At 36.1% G+C, this 13,165-nt stretch overlaps 2 protein-coding genes across 9 annotated transcripts in view; both read left to right on the top strand.

The window, feature by feature from the left end:
• LOC142347860 (putative E3 ubiquitin-protein ligase DTX2) overlaps positions 1-13,165 on the top strand; it is a 346,790-nt gene that overhangs the window by 208,576 nt on the left and 125,049 nt on the right. The window lies entirely within an intron of this gene.
• LOC142347857 (uncharacterized) overlaps positions 1-13,165 on the top strand; it is a 151,503-nt gene that overhangs the window by 128,526 nt on the left and 9,812 nt on the right. For 5 of the 6 annotated variants that reach the window (XM_075398990.1, XM_075398993.1, XM_075398994.1 and 2 more), the window contains exons 2-4: positions 4,245-5,039; positions 5,391-5,534; positions 6,835-7,139. In XM_075398990.1, coding sequence (XP_075255105.1) covers positions 4,245-5,039; positions 5,391-5,534; positions 6,835-7,139 — 1,244 coding nt within the window. Of the gene's footprint in view, positions 1-3,402; positions 5,040-5,390; positions 5,535-6,834; positions 7,140-13,165 lie in introns of those variants that run through there. The other variant, XM_075398991.1, reaches the window with a different exon arrangement.

The following is a 13,165-nucleotide window of genomic DNA, read 5'->3' as shown; positions in this document are numbered from 1 at the left end:
ACAAAAATTCAATTACTACTTTCCCATTAAAGCTATGCCAAGTCTGTAATAACTTATGGTCATATTGTTTTTGGCTGTACAACTAAAATAAAGCCGGAGAATTTTACGAGCAATGTTTCCTAAACAGAAATTTGATTCCGTTGAATCAGGAATGGGCAATTCAAATTGCTCAACATATTTGAATTATATGTAACAGAAAATTTTCGAGAACTTTTTTGCAACTGGCAAGCAAATCTGTTGAGAAATTTCTTTATAAGTGAATCGAAATACATCTAAAGGAATTTTATCAAGCAGACGATATCATAAAGAAACAAGTCTGGAATAACTTATGGTCTTATTGTTTATGGCTGTACAACTAAAACAAAGCCGGAGAATTTTTCGAGCAATGTTTCCTAATCGGAAATTTGATTCTGTTGAATCAGTAATGGGCAATTCAAATTGCTCAACATATTTGAATTATATGTAACAGAATTTTTGGAGAACTTTTTTGCAACTGGAAAGCAAATCTGTTGAGAAATATCTTTATAGGTGAATCGGAATACATCTAAAGGAATTTTATCAAGCAAACGATATCATAAAGAAACAAGAAAAAAATCTTCACAACGACAGCTTAGATTGGCTCACAATTATGCCGCTGAAAACAACTTAATACCAGAAAATATAGCTAAAATGAACCGCCATCAATTAAAATTTTTGACAAAAAATTTTACTTTCCGTTACATTTTTGAAAATCAAAACCTAATAGATATGTCTTTTGACATGCGATAGTTCTCCTCCAATATAGTTCTGGGCTACACACTCGATGAGATATAAGTCATTTTGGGATGACATCCAGTCAGTAATATCTAATATTTTACATATTTATATTGCTGTTGTGGTTAAACTCAAATTCAATTCATTAACTTTTTTGTCCCTGCTAACTGTAACCACCAACACGTCTTTGCAAATCCCACGTTTTTGCCCTGTTCACAATAGACCAATTTACAAGTTTGGCTCATTTGTCAACCAAATGAGGAAGAGATAGAAAACTTTCAAAAACGCTCCTCTATTGATTAAAAATAATAGTGTATGAACAAAAAAATTGCCTCTAACTCAGTTCACCTATAAAGTAAGAAAAACCGCATTAGGGTCCCGATGATACTTTTCATTATTAAGACTACGCGAGAAGACGAACAAAAAATCAGATAACACGAACAAGCATGTACATCCAGAACTCAATGTTTTTTTTTTTAAAAAAAGAAACAAAACATTGACAAAGTCAGTATAAACTCAAAATAAAACCTACGCAGCTCAAACTAGCTAGGTTTTAGCTAGAAAAAACATAGGACCAGTCTTTGATGAGACTCGAGCAAACAAAAAGAACAAAATTGACAGAGTTAAAAAAAGTCTGTCATCTCGGAAACAAATAATTCAATGAAATCCATTGGATATCAAATCAAAACAATTCATTTTCAACTATAAATTTCATTCAGAACTCATTTTACAGAAAATTTTGTACTTCAACAAATATAAACGACAAATTCAGACAAAAATAATTCTCTGAACCCAACTCGGGGTATTCTAGCATGTTTAAAACATTTGAAAATGTTGGTTCTTCCCCATGATAGGTTTCCCAGTGCTACCCTATTATGAGGTTTTCATGATATTCAGGGGTTGCTGGGTATATATTATATGCCCACCAAGCTATAAGTCTATCTTTTTTTGTTAGGTAGAGGTAGGGCAGGTCTGGATGATATAGAGAAAAGCAATTTTTTGACCAATGGCACTGGCAATTCAATTAAATAAAATTAATGTTTAGAAATTACTGAAAGCGTTGAACGTCCTGGCATTATATAGAAAATCAACTGGCATACTTAACAGTTTTACAAGACCAAAAATTTTGCAAAAAACTCATTGAAACATAGGTTGATCACAGCGAAGAAATTATTGACCTTTTCCCCAATTGGTTATAGGCCCAATATAAGATGTCTTTGTAAGTTAGGTTTACATTTGGACAACATCTTGAAGAAAAATGCTTTTCTGATTCGTTTTCTTTGTTGTACTAATGTTTATATTGTTTATAAAAATCCATCAATTTGTACCTGTTAACTAACCATCCAACTAGAGGATTATTTCGATTCAAATCAATTTCTAGACATTATGAGACAATTTTGCTAATGCCTGAAGGTGTCCTGTAAGTATATTGAAATGTGGCAAAGTCTCTATATCGAAAATCATAAGTTAGTTCTTTATGCCCATATCAGCCGGTCCAACATTTATATACAAGGCCTTTTTTGAGCGAGGGATTTTTCGGAAAAAAATTGATGGCTCGGCTTGTCGACTTTGTCTTTAAAGTTGTGCGTATTTAAATCGCTTTAAAGCTTTAGAAGCTTCACTTAAATCTTTAATAAAGTGCTTAATAAAAAGTATTAAATCACTTTTGCATGCTCAATTAGGCTTAAATGGGGATTAGAGGTACTTTTAATGCCAATAATTGATACGTAAAATGAGCGAAAACGTGCTACAAGACTTTTCACCTATTTTACAATTTTAAAGTATTTATATTTTGCAAAAATGGCGCAACCCTTTTTCCGAAAAATAAGATACAAAGGATGTCTCCTAATTTCGTTCATTTTATGTATCTGTTTTTCGAGCGAATTTTACTAAGGTGGAATTTTTGGGGTATACCTCTGCGGTGTAATGTCACAGTCTGTGACCTAGCCGTTCTGTTTTCTAGGGGCGGAAACCACTTCAACTACTATTTCCGTAAAGTTGACTGAAACTTTCTAAAACATTTCATGGCCAATATATTCGGAGACATGAATTTCGAGGGCAGATTTTTTTTTGATAGAACCAGATAGTTAAAAACATTTTTTTGTCGTTATGACCAAAGGACCGCATATTTCTCCATTTCATTAGATTTTACGGCTAATTTTTCCTCTCAAATTTTAAGCAGACGTGCCATTTTTTGAGTGCCATACAAAACATCATTCAGCTTAAGGTCAGAAATGACTATACAAAAGCAGAGACGCGCGAGTCTCAACATCTTACAAAACTAAATCAAATCTTAGGCAACAAAGTATTCTTAAACCGCAAGATTGGCTTCGGCGTTTGATCACATCAAGGTTTGGTTAGTTCATAAAATGTGATCAAAAATAGCCTAAGATCTCAGATTACTTTGTAACCAAGAACAATCATACGCAACATCACATGTTTAAGCATGCGATCGTAAGCTGTCACACATAAGACCATTCACAACACAAAACGTGAGGTCATTTTGTTTGATTTAGCCACAAATCAACATAAAGTCACACGAAATTCAAATTATGTACGAATTGATTGAAGTTAATACATAGTATACCCTCACGCACTAATACCAATTTGCCGATCTATTGTGTAAGAGTTAGAGATAAAATGGTTAAGTCCTAGTTTTAATATTTAGTTTCTTTCTTTCTTAATCTCAAGTTAATTCGATTTTAAAATAACACTTTTGACGCCGCGACATAATGTTAAGACTCCCCTTTATAATAACTAAGAACATTTCAGTCTTAACTTAACTAAGCTTTTAAAAGACGTTTGAGGGCGAGGGGGATTTAAGATTTCGAATAAATGATTGATTAAGTTTATATTTATTCCTAGTTTGGGCTTTCATTAATAATCCATGCTTATGGAAAAAGCTGATTTTTGTGGAAACTGTCAAAAAACCGAATTCTTTTATTTCACGCTTTAAAGCCACGCTTTGTGTAAATATAATTTTCTCGCTATCAGAATTTTACTTCTTTCAATTACTTTATTATATATTTTCCGCCAGAAAAGGGAAAAAGTTTAATTAAATTTGCAATGGGGATAAACGTCAAATACAACTTGAAACAATTTCAAGTTCATCTTTTTGTTAAAAATGACTGTTATCAGTTCAAATTCATTTTTAGCTAGCGGTTACCAATAATAAATTACCAACTCTCAAGCTCAAATAAACCTTTATTGAGCATGGCATATTTTAAGCAAAACGCACAATAAGCACTCGAAAAAAGTGGGCTTTGTTAAAATTTGCTTGCATGATGACTAAATAAAGGTTAAATTTGCAGTTTAATTTGGACAAATTGGTTTCCTTTTATTGGTTTCAGTTTTAGTTTAGCTCTCTTTGTAGACATAATTAGACTTTATTTACTTTGTAATTTTATTCCATCGTAGCTTATCTCTTGTGCCATTGTAGTTCTAAGCCCAAAATGAGAAAAGGATCAAGCAATGATTATACGGATTTTAAGGTGCCGAGCAAATCGATGGAGATCCTGAGCGCAGACCTGCCTCCTTCTAATCAGCACAATTACAACCATTTCAAAGCGTCCCAAAACAATTTCCCCGGATCAAAGGAAAAATTCAACAATGCCTCCGCTGATAATATTCTTATAAACAACCATCAGGATTCTTTGATACCATCTACAAGCACAAACCTTTGTTTTACTAACCAATATAACCAGAATTACAACCCGCGCAGTTATAAACCAATTTATAACCAGAATTATAACCACACTTATCACCACAGAGCCCCGGATGACTTTTTGAAGCCAAGTCGGGCGCAAAATTTTGTGAACCCGCCTCCGGATTTCCATTCTAATATGAATATTACTCAAAGCCCATTTCGCTCCCAAACTTTGCAAACTTCAAGATCTTTGGCAGCTTCGAACAACTTGATTTTGACGCCTGCACATGTTGTAGAGACGGCAAAAATTCCGGATTCTGGAACCAAAATTTGGCACAGAATTTGTTTGAGTTTATTTATGTCAATAATTGCGGGGGTTATAACTGTATTACTAGTTTATTTCGTAGCTGAAGTTAAAGAATTTTCAACATTGGCTGTTTTGTTTTTAACTCTTTCGATGTTTTTGTTTGTCTTGTTCAACATCAAAAGTTGCAAAACTATTTTGCGGAGCAGTTTCAATTTTCTGGCATCGGTGCAAGGGAGCGTGGCTGTGTTGATGCTGGTTTTGGCTCTTCTGCTAATTGGACCGGTTGATCATTTCGGCAAGCCTCCACCTTTAGCTGAAGGAGCAAACTCAAAAGTTAGTACTAGTTAGTGAATGTAGATGCAACATGAAATATAACGTTTGGTTCTATCGACGTCTTTAAACAGCTGTATTGTTAAAAATAATGAAAAATTTTGTTTAAAAAAGTCTGAGAGTTAATTTTTCTGCTATATTATTTTACTCATGATGTAGCCTGAAGGCAAAGAAAATATGTCGTTGAAAACAAGGCAAATTGCTTCCATCAGAAGGTTAATAGTCAACTGGTTAAGTCAAAATTTGACAATATCATTCAAGTGTTTTAGATATTTTTCATAATTGTGCCTTTTATCGTTTTTCACAAAGATTTTACTTGGTTATCTTTAGCTGCATATAATAAATTCTGTTTAGGGGTCAGATATGGAGGAAAGTACGACAGTGAAACCAAAAGAACAGCAACAATCTCATCTGTTGGCACAACACCAAAAACAGCAGCAGGAATTTCAAGAGACATACAAAGAAACTATGAGAGAATTCAATATAAAATTGGACCAGGTTCGGTTTTTCATTGTTAAACCCTATATGACTAGTGATAATTGACTCAAGAGATACCAATAATTATTCGATCTGTCAAAATTCACTTCGCATTTATTTCATCTCACTTACTGAATCCGAGCCTCAAATCCCACCAATCTGTATTTGGAATCTTGTATACCAGCTGACTATGCTCGTCTTCCCATTCGGCAATTCACACTCACAAAATTTCCAGTAATTCTGGCGAGAGTAATGGATAAATTTGCCAATTCCTGTTTATCCCGGTGAGAATCGCGGGTTGTAACGGCTGCTCTTTTTCTGAGTTTCTAAAGTGACTTTTGTGCCCCTATTTGCTAAAGTGGGTAAACCTATTGGCAACGGCTTGATAATGGTGACGAACAGATACATTATTTGCATATGATTGTACAGTGTCAGGACAATTTACCCAATACCATTTTACCCAATCCCATTTATGCGGTGTAATTAGCCTTACGCACTTTGCTTTGAACTTGGAAAGAGCATTAATTACAATCAGATCAAAGATATTGAGTAATTCTCAAAATTGGTTACTCTGGGATTGGGTAAGTTCGCATTGGGTAAAATGGCATTGGGTAAAATGGCATTGGGTAAAATGGCATTGGGTAAAATGGAAAGTTGAGTAAAAAGGCATTGCGTAAATTGTCATGTAACCGATTGCACCGTGTCCGGACAAAACAGTCCCAGACAAAACAGTCCCAGACAAAACAGTCCCAAATTGCAAAATATTCCCAGACAAAACAGTCCCAGACAAAATAGTCCAACAAAACAGACAAAACAGTCCCAGACAAAATAGTCCCAAATAAAATGTACCTAATGCCATTATACCCAATGTACTTTGAAATGTTCGTTCAATAATCCGACAACAAATTAGCAGTCGCTATTACCCCTATGTTTTAACATACTTAATGGCCATGGCCATGCCTCAGTGGCCCGTGGGACTTGATATGAAACTATCACAACCGAACATGGGATTAAATTATCCGCTTGTTAAATCATACGTGTGAGAGCTATTATAATGGCCTTGGGACTATTTTGTCTGGGACTGTTTTGTCTGGTTTCTTGGGACTATTTTGTCTGGGACTGTTTTGTCTGGGAATATTTTGCTATTTGGGACTGTTTTGTCCGGGACTATTTTGTCTGGGACTGTTTTGTCTGTTCACCGATTGCACAGTATTTTTTGTTTTCGATAAAAAGTTTTCTCTTTGGAAGTCATCAAAACTAAAATCAAAACTATAACAGCATAATCTAAGCTGTTCACCATCTAAATATTCCCTAACTTTAGGCTGTGAAAGACCTGGAGATTGAAAACAAATTCATAGGACGCGACTTTACAACATTTGTGGAGCAATGTCAGTTTGTAGCCGATCACGTGATATCAGTCAGCTCACACTTCGACCAGAACTCACAGTGCTCAGCCAATGATAACCCTGGAACTAATCAACAGGTTGCTAATGGTAAAGGGTCCTACTCTACACCAGGGGATGAGAGTAAATACTCCTGGAGTTCTGATTACTCCACTAGTGGGGGTGGGGTTGTGGGCGATAGTCAGATGTATGATCCAATATGGAGGATTATTGAAAATGGAAAGTAAGTAAATCCCCAGTATGTCACTGTACCGACCATAGTTTGCAGTTCAATTTTTGAGATGATTCAAAAATTTTAGCAGGGAATCAAGATTGACAATAAATAGGCGGACAAAGACTATAGAGAAAGTGGAGCATGTGTTTTCATTAGTCAAGCGAAAATCTTTTATTTATTCATCTAAAGTTCGCAAAAGATTTTGGATAGACGGGAGTTTTTGTCCTGTAAAACCTATTGCTCAGCAAAATTTTTTATTCTATAAGATCTGATATCTTAGCAGATAAACATAACTGTAACGAAAATTCCATCCTGAAAGATCCGATGAGATGTGTCTCCTCTACCGGCCAAACGTACAAGAGAACCCGGGTTGAGAAAGCTCGACAAAAACGATGTGCGAAGTGTCGTTTTTCGTCGATTTTTGTCGGTTTCATCGGTTTTATTTGTAAGAAGTGTTCGTTTTTGACGGTTTTTGTCGGTTTCTGTCGGTTTTGTCGGACTCATCTTTTTTGCTGGTAAGAAACCTTGGCTTTTGTCGGTTTTGTCGAAAAGAATGTATGTATGTATAACAGACTTTGGCCTCCCATTTAGCTATTTTTGTCTGTGTTTGTGTTGGTGTGGGTGCATAGTTTTGTTTTTTTTAATTTAGTTTGTTTTGGAGAGAGAGCGTCTTGAGCCATGTTTTTTTTTGCCTATTGCTCTGCTCAATTCTTCTTAAGTCATTTTATGTAACTCCGCCACTGCCGGTTCCAAGCCCAGAATGAAAAAGAAGGAGGGTAAAAAACATATCATACTGGAAAATCTCGAAAGTTGTTTTTTCTGCTTAACTTGAGATACTTCCGACACTATAGTAGCCAATTTATGTCAAGAACCAATTTTTCGTACGTTTGGAACCGACAAAAACCGACGCTTTGTACGTTTAAAACCAACAAAAACCGACGCTTCGTTCCATTAAAACCGACAAACACCGACGCTTCGTACGTTTAAAACCGACTAAAGCCGACGCTTCTGACCTTATCAAACCGACGAAACCGAAGCTTCTTAGGTTTTAAAACCGACAAAAACCGATGCTTTTTTTGAAACCAACGAAAACCGACGCTTCTCACCTTATCAAACCGACAAACCAGAAGCTTCTTACGTTTTGCAACCGACGAAAACCGATGCTTCTTACGCTTTGAAACCGACAAAAACCTACAATTCTTACGTGTAAATATCGACGGAAACCGATCAAATTGAACAAAAAACGTAAGGGCTTTGATTGGTTTTGGCGAGGTAAAGGCGACGAAAATCGACGCTTGGTTCCTTTAAAACCGACGAAAACCGACACTTCGTACGTTTAAAACCGACTAAAACCAACGCTTCTGACCTTATCAAAACGACGAAACCAAAACTCCTTACGTTTTGAAACTGACGGAAACCAACGATTCTTATTTTTAAATATCGACGGAAACCGATCAAAATGAACCAAAAAACGTAAGGGCTTTGATTGGTTTTGGCGAAGTAAAGCCAACGAAAACCGACGATTTCTGATATTTGATTCCGACGAAATTCTCAACACGGGAAGCTAAAACGTAGCCCTATCTAGTAAAAGACACCATACAGAAATGTAAAGAGAACAGCAATTTTGCGGAGAACGGGATTTTTTCATAGTTTTTGGTCACTAAGTAGAAACAAAGATCTGTTTTAAAAGCATAGCAAGCGGAATTATGCCTCAAATTGTACCTATCAGGAAATCCCGTAAGTTTGACTGATGAAGTAAGTTTTTGTGCAATTGAAGGTCAATTCATTCAAGAAGTTCCTTCCGAAGAACAATTAACCAAACTTGATTTGATAGCAGGAATTTTGTATCTCGTAAGACCTGATAAGACATAATTTTTGCCGTCTAAGACCAGATCTAAGATCATCTAAGACCAGACAGGAAGAACTTCTATCGTCCAAAATGGGATAAGAAGAGTTTTTTATAAAGGAAGATCTGACTTGTCTTATCAGGTCTGATAAGAAGACGGCGCCCCTTACAAATATCTCCTGAGACAATTTTTCTTAATTGAGATCTTACATGCTAGAGTATACACTCCAGTAATAAATTGTGATTATAAGATTGAGCTTGAAATGATAGCTCAACATAAGAGAGCATAGTAAGACTCTCGCAGAGTGGACCAATTGGCTCAATGGAGAGCACAGGATTGCAATCATTTAAGATATTGTTGGGTCGCAACCCACATAGGTCCCAAACTTTACTCTCACTACAATGGTGTTGACATAGAATCAATATAACGAGCAAAGATTTGCTCTAATGGAATATGGGCCCAGCCATCAGACCGTTGATACGCTAAAAGAGTTTTGGTTTAGATTGTAGTGTCAGTGCTGGCAGTTTTTGCCCTTCTAGATTGAGGAGAGTTTAAGATAAAAATTTGAGATTTCCCTAATAAATAAAGGCTAAATCAGAATTTGTGATATAAAATCGGAGTTTAAACTTCATAATGGATCCATCAAACAATAGTTTGAAGTGGATGACGTTTAGTGGGTTGGCAGAGGACTACCCAACATGGAGCACTCATTTCTCTGCCTTTGCACAAACCAAGGGCCTCTTCGAAACGCTCACAGACACAGTTGAGCTACCTGACAGGCCAGCCCCACTGAGGGAAGATGCCAATGATGCGCAAACGCGAGAACACGAGGCACAGACTCAAGGTAGAGCTACAGCTGTACAAGAACATGAGAGCCGCAAAAATCAGATCTGGTGCTACCTGGCAATGACAATAGACACCGGCAGCCTCATGCTCATTCGGCATGACTGTGTGAACAGCGAGGGTCTCGGAGATGGAAAGAAAGCCTGGCAACTTCACCAGCTATGCTTCAGAAGAGACGAGAAAAGCAAAGTCATAAGTCTGATGAGACAGCTGGCCAAACTACAACTTCGAGAGAACGAAGCCATCCACCAGTACTTCATCAGAGCGCAAGAACTGGTCAACCGCTTGCATCATGCTCGTGAGGAGCTTTCTGAGACGCTGTTTAAAGCAATGGTATTGAACGGCCTTTCACAAAGATACGAGCATTTTGTGATTTTGTGGTGCAGGAGAGCTTCAATCCTGTAGAGAATTTTGTGGAACTGGGGAAGCGTCTCACCAACTTCGAAGAGAGCCGCAGACAGAGAGATGGTGTGGAGGAGGATCAGCATGTTGCCATGTCAGCAAAGAATGCTTCTCATCAAATTGTTGTACACTCTTCATCCAAATCACAACCTAGGAATGCTATTTTCTAAGCTTAGTAGTTCCAAAAGCCCTAGATTGTGCTTTGTATGTTACAAACCTGGTCATTTAGCAGCTAGTTGTTACAAAAAGAACAACGGTGCATGTAGTGTATGCAGGGCTAAAGACCACCTAGCAAGTGCATGTAAACATCAACAAAAAATTCCTCATAAAGGTTTTGGCATGTAGTTTAAGCGCTGAAAGCTCATTTGAAGTTTCGAAAACTGATTTAGTAGTAGATTCAAGCAGCGGTGTTCACATGATGTTAGACAAAACTTGGTTTAAAAATAATCAAAAACTTGAAACCACAGTTAACAATCCAGGTGGAGGGAAAACAAAAGTTGAAGGAATAGGAGATGTAGATGTGGAAGCACGAGACACTAAAGGTGTGCTGCATAAATTGCTACTTCTGTGTGCTACATTTGAAAAAGTTCTACATGTACCAGAGTACAAAACAAACTTAGTTTTAGTTTCAAGTTTAGTTCAAAAGCAACACAAATTTTTTCACACAAAAGCTAAGTCAGTGCTAAATCTCAGAAGCAAAGAAAGCTTCAGAATGATATGAAGAGGCAAATTGTTCTTCTTACCATACAGAGAAGAAAACAAGCACCACTTTTCAAATTTAAGTGGGGGCACATGTAAAGCAAAAATTTGGCACAACAGACTTGGACATTTGAAATTTAGAGATGTAGCAAATACAACATGAAGTTTTCCAAGCTTCAGAATTTTGTGAAACTTGTGCTTTGAGAAAAATTTCGAAAAGCCTGTTCCAAAAGTGAGCGATAGCAAAGCAACTCTAAAACAAGAATGAGTTTACTCTGACGTTATTGGACCAGTGAGTCCATCATGTATAGGTGGCAACAGATATGCAATTAGTTTCATAGATGAAATCATTGGCTACGCATTAGTAAAATTTATGCAATACAAAACCAAGCATTGCAAGCTTTCAATGAGTATGTTGCACAATATGGCCAACCAAATATTTTATGAATTGATAATGGGACAGAATACAAAAACAAAACCTTTAAAACATTTTGCATAAGCAAAGAAATATCTCGTGAATACACAATTCCTGAATCACCCGAGCAAAATGGTGTTGCAGAAGGTTTTAATAGAACCGTGGTAGCGGCTGCAAGATGCCTTCTAATAGATTCAAAATTGCCAAAAAGCTATTGGGTTTGAGCTTTAGATACAGCATGTTATGCTAGAAATTTAGTTGTCAAAGACAAAAACACAAAGTCAGCCTTTGAAAAATTTTTCGGTAGAAAACCGAGAAGCGACCATCTGAAAAAATTTGGTTTTGTAGCCTGTTCGAAAAATCGTGATGCCAGTAAAAAATCAAAGTTCGATCCAAATGCAAAAAATAGCCTATTCATTGATTACTCTGATAACACAACAGCTTATTTGTTGCAAATTTCAAAAACTACGCAAAATTTCACTTCCAGAAACGTTAGGTTCAATGAAAACAATTTACCAAGTTTTCATAATGAAACCGAAGATACAGAAAACAGCTCTCTATACCTAGACTTGGACGAAGTAAGAAAAGAACCTCAGGATACAAACAACTTAAGTGAGTTAGGTTCAGAAGTTGTGTCAACTGAAACAGAGAGTGTTCAGGAAAGTGAAAACAATACAAAAACTGAAGTTGAACAAGAAATTAAACAAGAGAGACCAAGTCCTAGTGTCACAAAAAAATCCAAAATTAATGTACAGTTTAATCCAAAAGACGCAGTGTAAAACATAAAAAGAAAGCCTTCAAAAATTCCAGTATCTGTCAAAAACTCACAACAGAAAAAAGCAAAACCACCCTCAAGACTGCAAATGATAGGTAATTTAGGTAAAATAGCAATTCCTTCAGAAGAACAAAAATCTTTGCAACTTTGGTCAGAGTACGATGAAATGAAAAGAGGCAGCACAAAATAGAGAATATAAGCGAAGTGATAGGTCCAGAGCACGTCCGGAACGCTTTGGTAAAAGCTATTCTCATGCTGTTCAAAAGCACAAAAACAAAAAATTTCATCGAGCCCGAAAACTTCGAAAAAGCTATTAATTCGGAACAAAAAAACAAATGGCTTGAAGCAATGAAAACAGAGATAGAAAGTTTAAATGAAACAGAAACTTGGGACTTAGTTCCAGAAGAAAAAGGATAAAATATTATTCCTGGCCGATGGGTGTAGAAAATCAAACATGACTCAAACGGAAATATCGATAAGTTTAAAGCTCATTTTGTAGCAAAAGGTTTTAAACAAATTGAGGGAATTGAATATTCGGATACTTTTTCCCACAAGCAAACCTGAATCCTTCGAAATTCTACTAGCTCTATCAGCTATCGAAAACTTGTTTTTAAAACAAATGGATGTAAAAGCAGCTTATTTGCATCCTAAAAGAGACGAACAAGTCCTTTTAGAGCATTCAAAGCGTTTTGAAAAGTTACACAGCAATAGCAACAGGTTAGTTTGCAAGCTTAAAAAATCAATATATGGACTGAAGCAAGCAGCCAAAAATTGGTATCAGAAGCTTTCAATTTTTCTATTTCAGCAAGGTTTTGAGAGAAGTAAACACGATTACTCTCTTTTTCTGAAAAACAAAGAAGATGAAAAATAATTTGTTCTAATTTGGGTTGATGACTTAGTCATAGCAGGAAATAGTTAAACAGAGATCAACAAATTGAAAAGTTCACTAGAATCCAAGTTTAAAATGGACGTGAGAGGACATCTTGAATAGTTTCTTGGAATACGAATTCTAAAAATAGAAAAAGGAATAATTTTAGATCAAGAAAAGTACACT

This window comes from Convolutriloba macropyga, chromosome 10 (assembly GCF_964194025.1).
Source record: "Convolutriloba macropyga chromosome 10, txConMacr16.3, whole genome shotgun sequence".
Taxonomy (NCBI): Eukaryota; Metazoa; Xenacoelomorpha; order Acoela; family Convolutidae; genus Convolutriloba; species Convolutriloba macropyga.
This window is presented reverse-complemented; position numbering and strand designations above follow the sequence as displayed.